This window comes from Dendropsophus ebraccatus, chromosome 2, assembly GCF_027789765.1.
Source record: "Dendropsophus ebraccatus isolate aDenEbr1 chromosome 2, aDenEbr1.pat, whole genome shotgun sequence".
Classification (NCBI taxonomy): Eukaryota; Metazoa; Chordata; class Amphibia; order Anura; family Hylidae; genus Dendropsophus; species Dendropsophus ebraccatus.
In genome coordinates, this window is record NC_091455.1 from 86919312 (window position 1) to 86935739 (window position 16428).

Genomic DNA, 16428 nt, shown 5'->3' on the forward strand with positions numbered 1-16428 from the left:
AAGTACTGATTGGTTGTAAATTAGGTAACACCAGTCTCGCGATAATACTCCTAACCAACGAAAGAAGAGGTTCGTGCCGCAGGCGACAGGGATTGGACGGTCTGTGCGGCGCTAGTAGTAACTCCCAGGTGGGCGGGGCTGGCTGGCTTCGGCGGCTGGAGGATGACATGGAGCTGCCCGGTGGTGCGGGGATCCAGTCCCGGGATGAGGCGCTGATAGCGGAGAGAGAGCGCACATGTGCCGAGTTCTCCAGCATTACCGGCTGTGACGTGGCCGTGGCGCAGTGCTATCTGGCGGAAAATGACTGGGAGCTGGAAGTATGGCTGTGCATTCAGGGATACGTTATCATAGTGCAGATGTAGCAGAGCCGGGCTCCTGTCCTGTCCGTACGATGGATGGCGAATAACCTCTCAGCAGTGGGCCTGCATGGGTGGCCTCTGTATATCATAGACGTGATGGAGAAGTCATACAGAGAGGGTGGCCTCTGTATATCATAGAGGTGATGGAGAAGTCATACAGAGAGGGTGGCCTCTGTATATCATAGACGTGATGGAGAAGTCGTACAGAGAGGGTGGCCTCTGTATCATAGAGGTGATGGAGAAGTCTTACAGAGAGGGTGGCCTCTGTATATCATAGAGGTGATGGAGAAGTCGTACAGAGAGGGTGGCCTCTGTATATCATAGACGTGATGGAGAAGTCTTATAGAGAGGGTGGCCTCTGTATATCATAGAGGTGATGGAGAAGCCTTATAGAGAGGGTTGCCTCTGTATATCATAGAGGTGATGGAGAATTCGTACAGAGAGGGTGGCCTCTGTATATCATAGAGGTGATGGAGAATTCGTACAGAGAGGGTGGCCTCTATATCATAGACGTGATGGAGAAGTCGTACAGAGAGGATGGCCTCTCTATATCATAGACGTGATGGAGAGAAGTCGTACAGAGAGGGTGGCCTCTGTATATCATAGAGGTGATGGAGAAGTCGTACAGAGAGGATGGCCTCTGTATATCATAGACGTGATGGAGAGAAGTCGTACAGAGAGGGTGGCCTCTGTATCATAGAGGTGATGGAGAAGTCTTATAGAGAGGGTGGCCTCTATATCATAGAAGTGCTGGAGAAGTCTTACAGAGAGGGTGGCCTCTATCATAGAGGTGATGGAGAAGTCGTACAGAGAGGATGGCCTCTGTATATCAGAGGTGATGGAGAAGTCTTATAGAGAGGGTGGCCTCTGTATATCATAGAGGTGATGGAGAAGCCTTACAGAGAGGGTGGCCTCTGTATATCATAGAGGTGATGGAGAAGCCTTATAGAGAGGGTGGCCTCTGTATATCATAGAGGTGATGGAGAAGTCGTACAGAGAGGGTGGCCTCTGTATATCATAGAGGGGATGGAGAAGCCTTATAGAGAGGGTGGCCTCTGTATATCATAGAGGTGATGGAGAAGCCTTACAGAGAGGGTGGCCTCTGTATATCATAGAGGTGATGGAGAAGTCTCACAGAGAGGGTGGCCTCTGTATATCATAGAGGTGATGGAGAAGTCTCACAGAGAGGGTGGCCTCTGTATATCATAGAGGTGATGGAGAAGTCGTACAGAGAGGGTGGCCTCTGTATATCATAGAGGGGATGGAGAAGCCTTATAGATAGGGTGGCCTCTGTATATCATAGAGGTGATGGAGAAGTCGTACAGAGAGGGTGGCCTCTGTATATCATAGAGGTGATGGAGAAGTCTTATAGAGAGGGTGGCCTCTATATCATAGAAGTGCTGGAGAAGTCTTACAGAGAGGGTGGCCTCTATCATAGAGGTGATGGAGAAGTCGTACAGAGAGGATGGCCTCTGTATATAATAGAGGTGATGGAGAAGTCTTATAGAGAGGGTGGCCTCTGTATATCATAGAGGTGATGGAGAAGTCGTACAGAGAGGGTGGCCTCTGTATATCATAGAGGTGATGGAGAAGTCTTATAGAGAGGGTGGCCTCTGTATATCATAGAGGTAATGGAGAAGTCTTATAGAGAGGGTGGCCTCTGTATATCATAGAGGTGATGGAGAAGTCTTACAGAGAGGATGGCCTCTGTATATCATAGAGGTGATGGAGAAGTCTTATAGAGAGGGTGGCCTCTATATCATAGAGGTGATGGAGAAGTCTTACAGAGAGGATGGCCTCTGTATATCTAAGAGGTGATGGAGAAGTCTCACAGAGAGGGTGGCCTCTGTATATCATAGAGGTGATGGAGAAGTCTTATAGAGAGGGTGGCCTCTGTATATCATAGAGGTGATGGAGAAGTCATACAGAGAGGTAGGCCGCCCCCTGCCAGGGATAAGGAGTGCAGGGGCCAGGCTGTGTCCATAGGGTCCTGTTGCAGACCAGTGATCCCTGACCCTGCAGCTACTACCACCCCCATCATTCTCTGACAGCCACAGGGAAGCACTGTATATGGAGAGTGGCCTGGTCACTCCTCCATGGTCTCATGCTGCTTTATATAATATAGAATAACTGACCATTGAGTACATGCTACAGATTTTACCTGCAGACTTTTTGCATTAAATCTGCAGCATATTTGTGATCTGTGAACTTACCCTAAAGAAAGTAAAGCTTACCTGTAAGGAGCGGCATTGCTACCAGATACGTTCAATAGGTTGCCGTTTATTGGCGATAAAGCCTCTTTGAAGCAAGTGGGTGGAGCTTAGTGATTTGCTGGAGAACTAGTGTAAACCTATGAAGTCAGTGCTACCTTGCTGCTAGCATAGAATGTGAAGTTTGATGCTTGGGGCATGAGCTGAAGTGCACAGTCTATTGCAGGGGTTATTTAGTGCTACAAAAACATGGCCACTTTCTTTCAGAGACAACACGACTCTGGGTGGCATTTATTAAGTCCGGCGTTTTTTTACGCCGGACTTATAAATGCCCCCGCAGCTCCGGCGCTACGGAGATTTATGTAGAGGCGGACTGTCTCTACATAAATCCCGTGCGCGCTGGTGCGCACCGCCGAAAACCTACGCCAGCTGAGGACTGGAGTAGGTTTTCGGCGTACATTTGGGCGGAACGGATGGTAAATCGCGCGGACTCTGAGTCTGCGCCCTCCGTTCCGCCCACTACACGACCCCCTTTCCGCCCCCCTGGCGTACTCGGCGGAAAGTGCGGATTTGCAAATATTTTATTCGCAAATCGTCCATTTGCGAATAAAAAAATACGCAAATCGGCACTTTCCGCCGAAAATCATCCGTTCGCCGGATGATACATGTGGCCCTCTGTCTCCAGTTCAGGTGCAGTTTGCAATTAAGCTCCATTCACTTCAATGGAATGGAGTTTTAAAACCCCGCCCAAACTGGAGATGAGAGAGGGGCTGTCTCTGAAAGAAAGTGGCCTTGTTTTTGTAGCGCTGGATAATCCCTTTAAGGGGTGGGTGGATCCTAATAATAAAGCAGATGTTCAGAAGCTGGCCCAAAACAAAAATCTTAATACATCCATCCCCTTTGCTTCTGTTCACCCTAAACGAACCAGTAGAATCAGAGGTGTCCAAATCCAACTTCTCTAATGTCTTCTATGATTGGAGGTTTAATGTTGATAGTTGGACTGTCCATGGACGTCGGGTTGTTGGTGGACTTGCTGTTCACATACTCTTCTTGGCATTGTCTTTGGTCTTGTTCAGGCAACCCATTCATACTATAGGAAGTGCTGAGTCAGGAAGATCCCGAGGGAGCAGTATTGCCCGCATGCAATGATTAGGATATGTGCTCACCCCCTCCATGTTTTGGAAGGCTTAGACTAGGTTCACATGTGTTTTTTGCCATACAGTTGCAGTATACGTCAATGTATCCAGTAAAAAAAAAAAGTTCCAAAATGGATGTACTTATTTACCATATGCTTACTTTCTTAGCTGTATCTGTTGCATTCCTGGATGCTATCAGATTCTCTTAATCTGCCATTGGCATTGCCTGTGACACAGCATGCATTCATACTGCTTATATCTTAAAGCGACTCTGTACCCACTTTGATACCCCCCCCCCCCCAACTACTTATACCTTCTTTTAGCTGATGAGAAGTTCTTTTTGCTGGTATGTTTATCCATGCTGGTTTATTCGGGCTGTAGCCATGCCAAAGAGGAGTGCCCTAGGCCAGCGGCGCTTGTGTTGTGTGGTTGTCTGAGAGGCGGCGCAGACCTGCCTACTCCACTGCAGAGGCGTTGGGAGGGGGGGGGTCAGGAGGCGGCGCATGTGCAATGACTGCTAATACTGTGCGGCTGGACAGAGGGCGGTTCGGGAGGCAGGGCGAGACAGACAACCACACGAGCGGCGCTGGCCTAGGGTGCGATCGCTCTAGGCCACGCCTATTTGGCACGGCTATAGCCTGAATAAAGTATGAATTTCCGGCCTCTGAAAACTGACACCAACATGGATAAACATACCAGAAAAAAGAACTTCTCATCAGCTAAAAGAAGGTATAAGTAGTTGGGGGGGGGGGGGGGAAGGTCACAAAGTGGGTACAGAGTCGCTTTAATAAGGGCTGAGGTAGCAGAGTGCTGTTGAACACTTGTATAGTTGTATTATCTATTGCATGCCTCATCCATAAACAGCAACGTTAGAAAAAAAAAAAAAAGTTTAAGTCTTGCATCCACCTTTAGGCTGGGTTCACACTACGTATATTTGAGGCTGTATGTTTGAGGCTGTATAGCAACCAAAACAAGGAGTGGATTGAAAACACAGAAAGGCTATGTTCACATAATGTTGTAATTGAGTGGATGGCTGTCATTTAATGGCAAATATTTGCTGTTATTTTAAAACAACGGCTGTTATATTGAAATAATGGAAGTTATTTACCGTTATATGGCGGCCATCCACTCAATTTCAACATTGTGTGAACAGATCCTTTCTGGGTTTTCAATCCACTCCTGGTTTTGGTTGCTATGAGGACCTGACATGAGGACCAAATACAGCCTGAAATATACATAGTGTGAACCCAGCCTTATAAAGTATACAAAAGTCTGGCCGACCAAAAAAAGGATAATGGTGAATTATAAGAAAAATCTACACACTCAGGACACACTTTTTGCATATCTTGTGAAGGGATACATCACATTGTTTATCTAGATCCTTTTTTCTCTTTCTTTGGTTAATAGTGTGAATGTCCCACATAAAAACAAACAATATGGAACCTAGCCTTACTTCTGAGACATGGATCCACAGGAAGTGAGCAGCAGGGAGGAGAAGGCTTTAGACAACCCCTGTAACAAACTGTATTATGGGTGTCATGAAAAACATGCATGACATCTATTCATTTAGCAGTTTTTGTCCTCACTCAGGGGTGGTTCTTTTTTTTTTTCTCTTCCAGAGGGCGATTAACTCTTTCTTTGAACCAGGAGTGGATAGTCTTCCAAAGGAAGAAACGTCAACTATTTTTACAAATTCACCTAAATCCGAAGCCATGCCTGTGGACGCCTGGTAAGACTAAAGGAGAACACCAGCTGGAGCTGGAACTAAAAATGTCGACACTCCTCGCACCATCTATTGCCTGGAAAGCTACCAGCAGGCATTGAGCTAATGCACCTAACAGTTTTCTATAGATGTCCATTCTAGTTCTTCTTGCCAGACACAGATGGAATGTTTGTTTTGTATTTTGTTTAAAGCAATATTTGGGCATGATGTACTAAGCAAAATTCCGTAGTAAACCAGAATATTATTCTGCATTTACACCCTGTGTTCATTAACTATTGATATTGGTTTGGTTTCTTTTCCAGCATTGACCTGACAGATGACGCTCCAGTTATTATAAAGAAAGCACCTGCAGCTGATAATCCTACACTGAAGCAAGAAGACGAAAGCCACATTACACTCCTTACCTGGAATGTTGATGGAATTGACCAATCCAACCTTCCAGAGAGAGCTCGGGGTGTTTGTTCTTATTTGGCATTGTAAGTCTATTCTGTATGTATAATTTTTGTATGTATTATGGTGTATATTGTTTTGTGGTAGGAAAGAGACTTGTAGACCATTCACACCCCGAATGGTTATCTGATAAAGTGATTGCTATGCCTGATTCAACACTGTGACCCCTTCATTCCTTCCCTGCACATTGACGCTCAGGCTAGGGAACTGCAGCATAACTCCATTCAAGTAAATGGGTTGGATGAAATTGCAGGTGATACATTGTGTAGTTTCTTTGGATCAAAATTTTAGGAAATGGCAAAATAAAACTTAATATTGACCATTACAACACACAATATTTAAATTTTGATTTGGTTCTTCTTCAGCTTGTGCATATAAATGATGCATCAGACATGTGTCTGTAGTGATGGAATGGCAGGCGTGGCATTGCCATTAGATATGTAACAAATCAGTGCCCTGAGTAAGTTGCATGCAAATTAGCAGTTTATTGCAAGAAATAATAAAAGATAAAGTAAAAGTTTGCTGGATAAAAAAACTATAAAAGCACATTTGGGGTACAAACATACACGGCTTATACACTGCGTATTTACTGCTGCAGCAGATTAGATCTAAATAACTGAACACAGTATCAAATCTGCTGCATATCTGCTGTGTGTGTTTGTACCCTTGAACTACATTGCTTGGCTCCAATCCCAGAGGAGCTTTGTGTCTGCAATAGGGCAAATAAGTCCGCAATTATGCAAATAGCTGCACTGTGAAGCTGCACTAGAGTAAAGGCCCTATTACACCAACAGATCTGACGACAGATTATCTGCCAAAGATTTGAAGCCAAACCCAGGAACAGACTATAAACAGAGAACAGGTCATAAAGGAAAGACTGGATTTCTCCTCTTTTCAAATCCACTCCTGGGTTTGGCTTCAAATCTTTGGCAGATAATCTGTCGTCAGATCTGTTGGTGTAATAGGGCCTTAAATGCCTTCTGCTGGGGAAATTTCCAGTCTGTAGGGAATATCTGGTTAGGCTGGATTCACACTGCGTTTTGTACACACAAAAATGTGGTTGACCAAGTTTCTCTCTGTACATATAAAATTATGCATACAGAAACTGTTAGATAAAGGGAAATTAACAGCACAAATAAGCACATCCTAGTGCTGCCAGTTTCCTAACTAACAAGCAGTTTGTATGTACTTTTTATCTTTCTCTTCTGATCTGGCATTTTTGAAATAAATAAATACAATCTTTGAAGTAGTTATCCAGGATTAGAAGAAGCACAGCTGGGTTGTGTGGTATTGCAATTAAGCTTCATTCACTTCAATGAAAGTGGGCTGCAAAACCCCACCCAAACTGAGGACAAGAGTGATGCTACTTTTGCAAGAAAGCCACTATGTTCTTATAAGCTTGGATAAGCCCTTTAAATTCCTGGCAGGTCTGTGACACTGTTTGCATCCACCCCACTCTCAGACCTAGACACATAATGTGGCCCGACCTCTTTCAGTAAAGATTGACAGGCGACTCAGTTAAAGTAATTAATTATAATTTTTAAAAAATGTCACATGAAGGGTACAGAAACAGGGTGGATCTGCAGTGGATTTCTCTTGCGAAATCCACTGCGGATCCCTGGCCTGTAGCTTGTATGGGAAGCCATACTCGCAGCGTGATGGGCATCAGTCTGTGAGTATGTAAGGTGACCGTCCCATTAACCACCCCTCTCCCGCCGGACACAGCATATTCTGTACCTGCTTCGGCTTGCTTCGCGGGTTCCCAGCTAGATGTCCTGCTCAGCCATTCAGGGACGGTTTCCTTAGGGTCCATTTAAAAAGAAAGATTATCTGACAGATTATTTTACAGATTATCTGCCAAAGATTTGAAGCCAAAGCCAGGAATGGATTTGAAAAGAGGAGAAATCTCATGCTTTCCTTTATGACCTGATCTCTGTTTATAATCTGTTTCTGGCTTTGGCTTCGATCTTTGGTAGATAATCTTTCTGTGTAAATGGACCCTAACATACTCGCAGCGGGATGTCCATCCTGCTGTGAGTATGGCTTCCCATACAAACTACAGGCCAGGGATCCGCAGCAGATTCCTAGAATAGGAAGATAAAAGGTACATACCCACCATGGCTGGGGAGTCGGAATCTGAGCTAGTTTCTTCCACCTGAGTCTTTTTCGCCAACTCAGGTGCGGTTTGCAATTAAGTTCCATTCACAAACAGCTGCAAAACCAAACCCAAACTAGAAACAAGAGTCATGTTGTCTCAGGAATCAATGGCCATGTTTTTTGAACGCTAGATAACCCCTTTAAATAGGGAACTGGAAACTGCAAGCAGTTTAATATGCACATCTGTGCTGTCAGTTTCCCTTTAATGGTACTTTTACACGGAGCGATAATTCGCCCGGTCGCACGATTAACGATTTTGAATGAAAAATGTTTTTTTTATAACGATCAGCGTTTAGACGGAACGATACATTGTACGGAAAATTCGTTTTGCGATCGTTTAAGCCTATCTCACACATAGGTTAAATCGCTGAAAGAATGTTTACACGGAACGATCTGCGAATTTTTTGCGAACTATCAACGATGATTTGAAAACACGTTGAAAGATCAAAATGAACGATTTTTTTGCTGGTCGTTTGATCGTTCGCTGCGTTTACACGTACGATTATCGTTCGAATTCGACCCTTATCGTGCAAAAACGAACGATCAATCGTCCCGTGTAAAAGGACCATAAGTTGTGTAAAAAGGAAAAAACTGCCATATTGCAAAAAGTTCATCACTGTATATAAATGACATGTTGTTATCTTTATTCCCTGGCTCAGTACTGGTGCAATGAAAAGTTTAGAGTTTGTTTCACTACTTCTTAAAAAAAAAGTATAATTTTTTTTTAAAAACAAACATGAGACTCTCATTGGAGTGGACTAGGGGGTTGTTTTAAAGTTGACATCTGATGTCTTTAGGTAACCAGCCTACAGGGACACCTACAGACAACTGGTATCTTCAAACATCTCTGGGTGGACTTTTTCAGGGGTTTTAATTTTTTTTTTTTTATGATGTTTCAGGGTAGTTACAATTCACATGTAATGTGATGTTTCACAACTCATTTTGGTATAAATATTACGTACTCATTTATATTTGTTTAACTTTTACTGTGCGTGAAAAAAAAGTCAAGCATGTCCTATGGTGGCAGCTTGGAAAGAGAAGCTACATTCTAGAGCCATGGGCCCAGATTTTCAAGCTTTCGGAGACAAAAATCTGACACACTTTTGTCTCGGATAACAACCAGTCACAGCATATTTTGATAAATGAAAGCTGAGCTGTGATTGGTTGTCACCTGTTAGACCAAAATGTCTCTTTTTTTTTTTTTTTTTTGTCTCGGACAGATTGATAAATCTTAGCCATTTTGTACCAGTACCAGACAGCTCAAGCAGAAAGCTGTTACCTTTTAGGGTTATTCTTTAACTTATATTACAAAATGGTTCTATCATTCATTACATGCAGGTTGTAATGGAAATTAAACTACTACTAGGTGTACACTTTGCCCAAAGCTCTTTGATTTTTCAGTCTGAGCCTGTGTTTTTACATTTCTTAGTATTATTCAAGCTGTGTATTTTTATTCAGATGTTACAAACCACAAGAGATGAAAGACATGGCACTCACCCTTCTAGAAGTCTTCGTAACAATTCTTTATTTCACGTTCCAAAAATACAAAAAAGCAGACAGACAAAAGCGAGAGGATGACAAAGCGTTACAGCCTTTTTGTATTTTTGGAACATGAAATAAAGAATTGCTACTAAGACTTCTAGAAGGGTGAGTGCCATGTCTTTTATCTCTTGTGTATTGTAACATATTGAACTATTTTTCTCTTGCACACATTGAGCACCACCCTAAAGTAATTGCGAAGTTGTTATACCATCTGGTTAAGTGGAAGCCACAGTGCAGCATTGGATATACGGGTAGTGCCGGACTCGGTTGTTTTTGTATTGCTATTGTGCTATTTTTATTCAAATGTTTACCGATTTTTCATGGGAAATGTTACTAATGTTAGCAATGTACTATTGTGGTGTTGGGGGGGTCATGTGGGTATGGGTTCATTGTGATCTAATAGCTTAAAGCGACTCTGTACCCACAATCTGATCTCCCTAACCGTTTGTACCTTCAAATAGCTGCTTTTAATCCAAGATCTGTCCTGGGATCCGTTCGGCAGGTGATGCAGCTATTGTCCTATAAAACAACTTTTAAATTTGCAGCCCTGTATCAAATTGGCTTGGCCTAGAGTGTCTGTGCATTAGGCTTGCACCGCCTCTCCGTCCCTCCTCCCCGCCCTCCTCACCATTAGGAATTCCCCTGGAACATTTTCTCCTATTCCTCACCTGTGTGAACACTGCACATGGACTGGATTGTTAAGGCACCTGTGCAGTGTTCAAACAGGTGAGGAATAGGAAAAATCCTGAACAGGGGCAGTCCTAATGATGAAGAGGGCGGGGAGGAGGGATGGAGGAGTGTTGCAATCCTATTGCACACACACTCTAGGTCACGCCAATTTGACACAGGGCTGCAAGATTAAAAGTTGTTTTTTAGGACAATAACTGCATCACCTGCCGAACGGACCGCTGGACAGATCTTGGATTAAAAGCAGCTATCCGAAGGTACAAGTGGTTTTTGGGGGTCAGATTGTGGGTGCAGAGTCGCTTTAACAGCCAGAGTTGTTGACTGTGGCATCTTAGGGTGCTTTTACACAGAGATTTATCTGACAGATTTTTAAAGCCAAAGCCAGAAACAGACTGTAAACGGAGAACAATTCATAAAGGAAAGACTGAGTTTTCTCCTCTTTACAAATCCATTCCTGGCTTTGACTGTCAGATAATCTGTGTGGGTAAAAGGACCCTTAGTGGTTAAATGGAATCAAATGATCATTGTGGTTTGCCAGATGTTACAGTAGACTCAACATGCATGACTGAGCACCTGCACTAGGCATAACACAGATCATTGTTCCTCTACATTAGCTCAGTTAAAGTGAATAGTTCTTATATGTGCTATTGCAGGTACAGCCCAGATATCATCTTTTTGCAAGAGGTCATTCCCCCATATTATGAATATCTGCAGAAAAGAGCAGTCAGTTACACCATCATTACAGGTATGTTGCTGCTCTAACTGTTCATGCAAAAATCTAAAAACTGCTATATGCTGTGCTTTTAAATGTGTGAAGAAAGCACGTAGGGTTATGCAGCTTATAGAGGTTCATAGACAGTTTAGTCTTTTTGTGACTACTTTCAGTAAGTTTATGTTTCTATGTTCATTTCTGTGGATATGCTGCACCTTCTTGCTGGTTTCTATTATTACATTAAAGGGGTTGTCCAGCGAAAATATGGCAGAGACAGGAACTGTCCAGAGCAGGAAAGCTGCTATGTGGATTTGCTACTACTCTGGAAAGTTCCTGTCTCGGCCAGAGATGTCAGCAGGGACCACTGTGTCCGACTGAAAGTAAAACATTTCCTGCATGAAATACAGCAGCTAATAAGTAGGGGAAGACTTGAGATTTTTTAATAGAAGTAAATTACAAAACTATATAACTTTCTGACACCAGTTGATTTGAAAGAAAAAGATTTTCGCTGGACAACCCCTTTAAGATGGTTATGTGTCAACTGTTCATTGTATACATAAATTACAATTTTCTGTCCATAATGGCTGCTTTGGGTATGATACTTTAAAGGGAACCTGTCAGTAGGTTTGTATTGCCTTAAATGAGGGAAGCATAAAACTAGTGATAGAAATGCTGAACAGATTGTTGTATTACTTTATATCATTTTGTTCAGCCGTTCTCCTAATATGCAGGAGAATAGGATTGTTGTGGCACCCCACCCTCCGGCTGCTGATTGACAGCTGACTGCCTTTACACAGCATGGATAGATAACTTCCAGTAAGCAACTGGTGGGCAGAATTTTCTGCTTCTCATGAATATCCAGGACTACCTATTGTCCATGTTATTCAGGAGGATGTCTCTGAATCACCTGCACAAAACAATGTAAGTAAGACATCATTCTGTTCAGCTTCTCGGTCACTGGCGTATGCTACCCTGAGATAGGACAGCATAAACCTACTGACAGAGTCTCTTTAAGTATTCAGTGATATTATTCTTTAAAGGGGTAGTGCGGCGGTAAACAATTATTCACAGAATAACACACATTACAAAGTTATACAACTTTGTAATGTATGTTATGTCTGTGAATGGATTCGGCCAAAGACGACATCGCTAACTGAAGATCGGAGACGAGTCGGCACGTGACAGGTATGTATAGCGCACCACACTTCCGGGTACACGGGTGGGGGTGGTGGGACACGGGGAAGGGGGCCATTCACAGACATAACATACATTACAAAGTTGTATAACTTTGTAATGTGTGTTATTCTGTGAATAATTGTTTACCGCCGCACTACCCCTTTAATGTTAGTGTTGACTTTGTTGCTGTACATTCCCAGAGAACACCTTCAGAATAAAAATGACTCTTCACCTTTTGTCAACTCTCTAGGGAATGAAGATGGTTATTTTACTGCCATAATGCTGAAAAAATCAAGAGTACAACTCTTGAGTCAAGAAATTGTGTCTTTCCCAAGAACGGAGATGATGAGAAATTTGCTAATAGTAAATGTAAGTGGTTGATAGTGTTGTCTGACTTGTGCTAGGCTTGATTGCTGACAGTTTCTATGAATTGCAATTTGGATGGTGCATGTTTTACTTTTATCATTACATATAGCAGACTGCTCTTAATGATTTGACAGAATGTGGCGGTTCCCTCTGTCTCCCTGTCTGTCTCTCCTGTGCAACAATTACATGATGCCAATGGATTGTCATGCCAGCCAGGGGCCTACTAAGGACTGCCATCATTGTACACTTATTAGTCTCCATATTATGGAGACAGGTATAAGAAATAAATTGCAATAAAAAAGTATTGCAGTGTATTATACCAGCAGTCATATGATGAGTGTTATAAAAAAATACAGAAACAAAAACCAAATTCTTTACTAGGTGGAGGAAAAAGGGCACAACATAATTGGTATTGATTGGATTTTTTTTAACTCTTATAGTGAATGTTGTAAAATAAAATCATCATCAATCTGCATGAAACTGAAACAGTCTGGTTTTGGTCATAGCAACCAGTTTTTTTATTTTGTTTATTTCCAACATTTTAAATAGGTTAATATCTCTGGACAGAATATTTGCCTCATGACTTCCCATCTAGAGAGCACCAAAGAGCACTCAAATGAGCGTTTGAAACAGTTGAACATTGTACTGAAGAAGATCCAGGAAACACCTCCTTCAACCACTGTCATATTTGGAGGGGATACAAACCTGCGGGACAAAGAGGTTCATGTCATTCACTAGTTCATTTCATAGTTTATATGTGTGTGGTTCTTGATTGCTTTTTAGTTGTATTGCTGTATGTTTATAAGTGGTGCCTTGGTTTACGAGCATAATTCGTTCCGGGACCGCGCTTGTAATCCAAATCCACTCTTAAACCAAAGCAAATTTTCTCATAAGAAAACATAGAAATGCAGACAATTGGTTCCACACCCCAAAAATAATGATTTATTCTAAATAACAGGTAAAACAGATAAAACAAACATTCAGAAACAGCAGATATATTGGATATTATATGTTACTGTACAGTAATGGAGAGGATGGGAAACACAAGGGCTGCCAGAGACTGCAGGGAGCATGAAGGAATAAGCAGGACATATGTGGGCACAGTATAGCAGCACTCTCTGTCCAGGGGTTACAGCTATGGGGAGATTACCTCCACAGTTCTGTCCCCTGATGTAAGCCCCAGCCTGTAGTGGATCTGCAATGATTTGGAAGGTGAGGGAGACTTCCTGGGTCAGAGTACAGCGCTGTAGACCCGCTATGCAGACCATGCCCCTCCCCCACTAGTGCTCCCACCCAGTACAGGGAGCTCTTAAACCAAAGCAATGCTCTTAAACAAAGTCACAATGTTGAAAAACTGTGAGCTCTTAAACCAAGTTACTCTTAAACCAAGGTTACACTGTAGTATTGTCCGTTGTAAAAATGCATTACATTACTGTTTTGGTGCCCCCCCCCCCCCCCCCCCCCCCCCCCCCCCCCCCCCCCCCCCCCCCCCCCCCCCCCCCCCCCCCCCTCCGCCAAAAAGTACATCTTCTAAAGCGAAAAATATGGTGTGTGTATATATTTTATTTATTTATTTTCTGTTACAGATTGAGAAAATTGGAGGCTTGCCCAGTAACATTTTGGACATTTGGGAGTTCCTGGGGAAACCTGAACACTGTCGCTATACATGGGACACAAAGATTAATAACAATCTGAAAGCTCCATATACTTGCAGGCTGCGATTTGACCGCTTATTCTTTCGTGCTGCTGTAGATGGGAGCCAAGTTATTCCACAATCTCTAGATTTAATTGGCACTGAAAAGCTTGACTGTGGAAGGTTCCCGAGTGATCACTGGGGCCTTTTTTGTGATTTTGATGTGGTCTTGTAAAATAAGGAGTCATACAGGAGCCAAGATACATTCCTCCAATAATTTTAAATTCATTTAATTGAACTGTTTTCTTTGACAAAGTTTTTGACATTTCCTTCCATTAGCACTGATTTTATATACGCAATTACATTTTCTCTGGTCTGGAAAACTTTGATTATTTATTATTTTCTTAAAGCACCTGTTATTGTCCTTCTGTTTTCATTAAAATATATACATTTATACAATATTTTTTTTTACATTGTACAGGTGCCACTGTATTTACCAAGTATGTCTAGATATCATGTTTCCTGCTTAGCAGTATAGTAAAGGGGGAACACAGTGAAAGGGGTTATCCAGGATTACAAAAAAACCCAGCTACTTTCTTGCAAAAACAGCACCCCCCCTGTCCCGAGGTATTTAATTAGATTGTAGTACATTATATGGAAAGAAAATGGGAGTGTCATTAAAAAGAACAACTTTGTCCAGGTAAAAAAATGCCTTTTACAGGTCCTTCTCAAAAAATTAGCATATAGTGCTAAAGTTCATTATTTTCCATAATGTAATGATAAAAATTAAACTTAAATATAGTTTAGAATCATTGCACACCAACTGAAATATTTCAGGTCTTTTATTGTTTTAATACTGATGATTTTGGCATACAGCTCATGAAAACTCAAAAATCCTATCTCAAAAAATTAGCATATTTCATCCGACCAATAAAAGAAAACTGTTTTTAATAAAAAAAAAAGTCAACCTTCAAATAATTATGTTCAGTTATGCACTGAATACTTGGTCGGGAATCCTTTTGCAGAAATGACTGCTTCAATGCGGCAATGTGGCATGGAGGCAATCAGCCTGTGGCACTGCTCAGGTGTTATGGAGGCCCAGGATGCTTTGATAGCGGCCTTAAGCTCATCCAGAGTGTTGGGTCTTGCGTCTCTCAACTTTCTCTTCACAATATCCCACAGATTCTCTATGGGGTTCAGGTCAGGAGAGTTGGCGGGCCAATTGAGCACACTAACACCATGGTCAGTAAACCTTTACCAGTGGTTTTGGCACTGTGAGCAGGTGCCAGGTCATGCTGAAAAATGAAATCTTCATCTCCATAAAGTTTTTCAGCCGATGAAAGCATGAAGTGCTCCAAAATCTCCTGATAGCTAGCTGCATTGACCCTGCCCTTGATAAAACACAGTGGACCAACACCTGCAGCTGACATGGCACCCCAGACCATCACTGACTGTGGGTACTTGACACTGGACTTCAGGCATTTTGGCATTTCCTTCTCCCCAGTCTTCCTCCAGACTCTGGCACCTTGATTTCCGAATGACATGCAAAATTTGCTTTCATCAGAAAAAAGTACTTGGGACCACTGAGCAACAGTCCAGTGCTGCTTCTCTGTAGCCCAGGTCAAGCGCTTCTGCCGCTGTTTCTGGTTCAAAAGTGGCCACCCTGGTGTTTCCCTATTTATGTTCCAATACTCGCAACCGAGTGGGACTTAAGGGGCTATTTATCAGGGTGGTGTGGTGCTCTCCCTATCATGGAGGCACCCCGTGGCAACAGGCTAGAGATATCTGGCTATCCCGTGTTTTGAGACTCGCAACCAAGGCTCCACGGACTCCTGTTTTGCATATTTAAATTTTTGGGGGCATCAGTGGAGACTCTTGATTGAGTACTTCATTGGAATTTTTTTCACTGTTCTCCTTGAGTCCAGTGATAACTGTGTTTTGTTGGTCAAAAAAGGCTTGACCTGGGGAATGTGGCACCTGTAGCCCATTTCCTGCACACGCCTGTGCACAGTGGCTCTGGATGTTTCTACTCCAGACTCAGTCCACTGCTTCTGCAGGTCCATCAAGGTCTGGAATCGGTCCTTCTCCACAATCTTCCTCAGGGTCCGGTCACCTCTTCTCGTTGTGCAGCGTTTTCTGCCACATTTTTTCCTTCCCACAGACTTCCCATTGAGGTACCTTGATACAGCACTCTGGGAACAGCCTATTTGTTCAAAAATTTCTTTCTGGGTCTTACCCTCTTGCTTGAGTGTGTCAATGATGGCCTTCTGGACAGCA

The 16428-nt window shown here is 42.7% G+C and overlaps 1 protein-coding gene across 1 annotated transcript; it reads left to right on the forward strand.

Annotated features, from left to right (window-relative positions):
* Positions 1-135: 135 nt before the first annotated feature.
* Positions 136-14612, forward strand: TDP2 (tyrosyl-DNA phosphodiesterase 2). Its single transcript, XM_069957923.1, has 7 exons — positions 136-317; positions 5325-5434; positions 5731-5904; positions 10918-11009; positions 12403-12521; positions 13068-13238; positions 14105-14612. Exons 1-7 carry the CDS (start codon positions 168-170, stop codon positions 14384-14386), a joined length of 1098 nt encoding a protein of 365 aa, XP_069814024.1. The 5' UTR covers positions 136-167; the 3' UTR covers positions 14387-14612.
* Positions 14613-16428: the final 1816 nt, after the last annotated feature.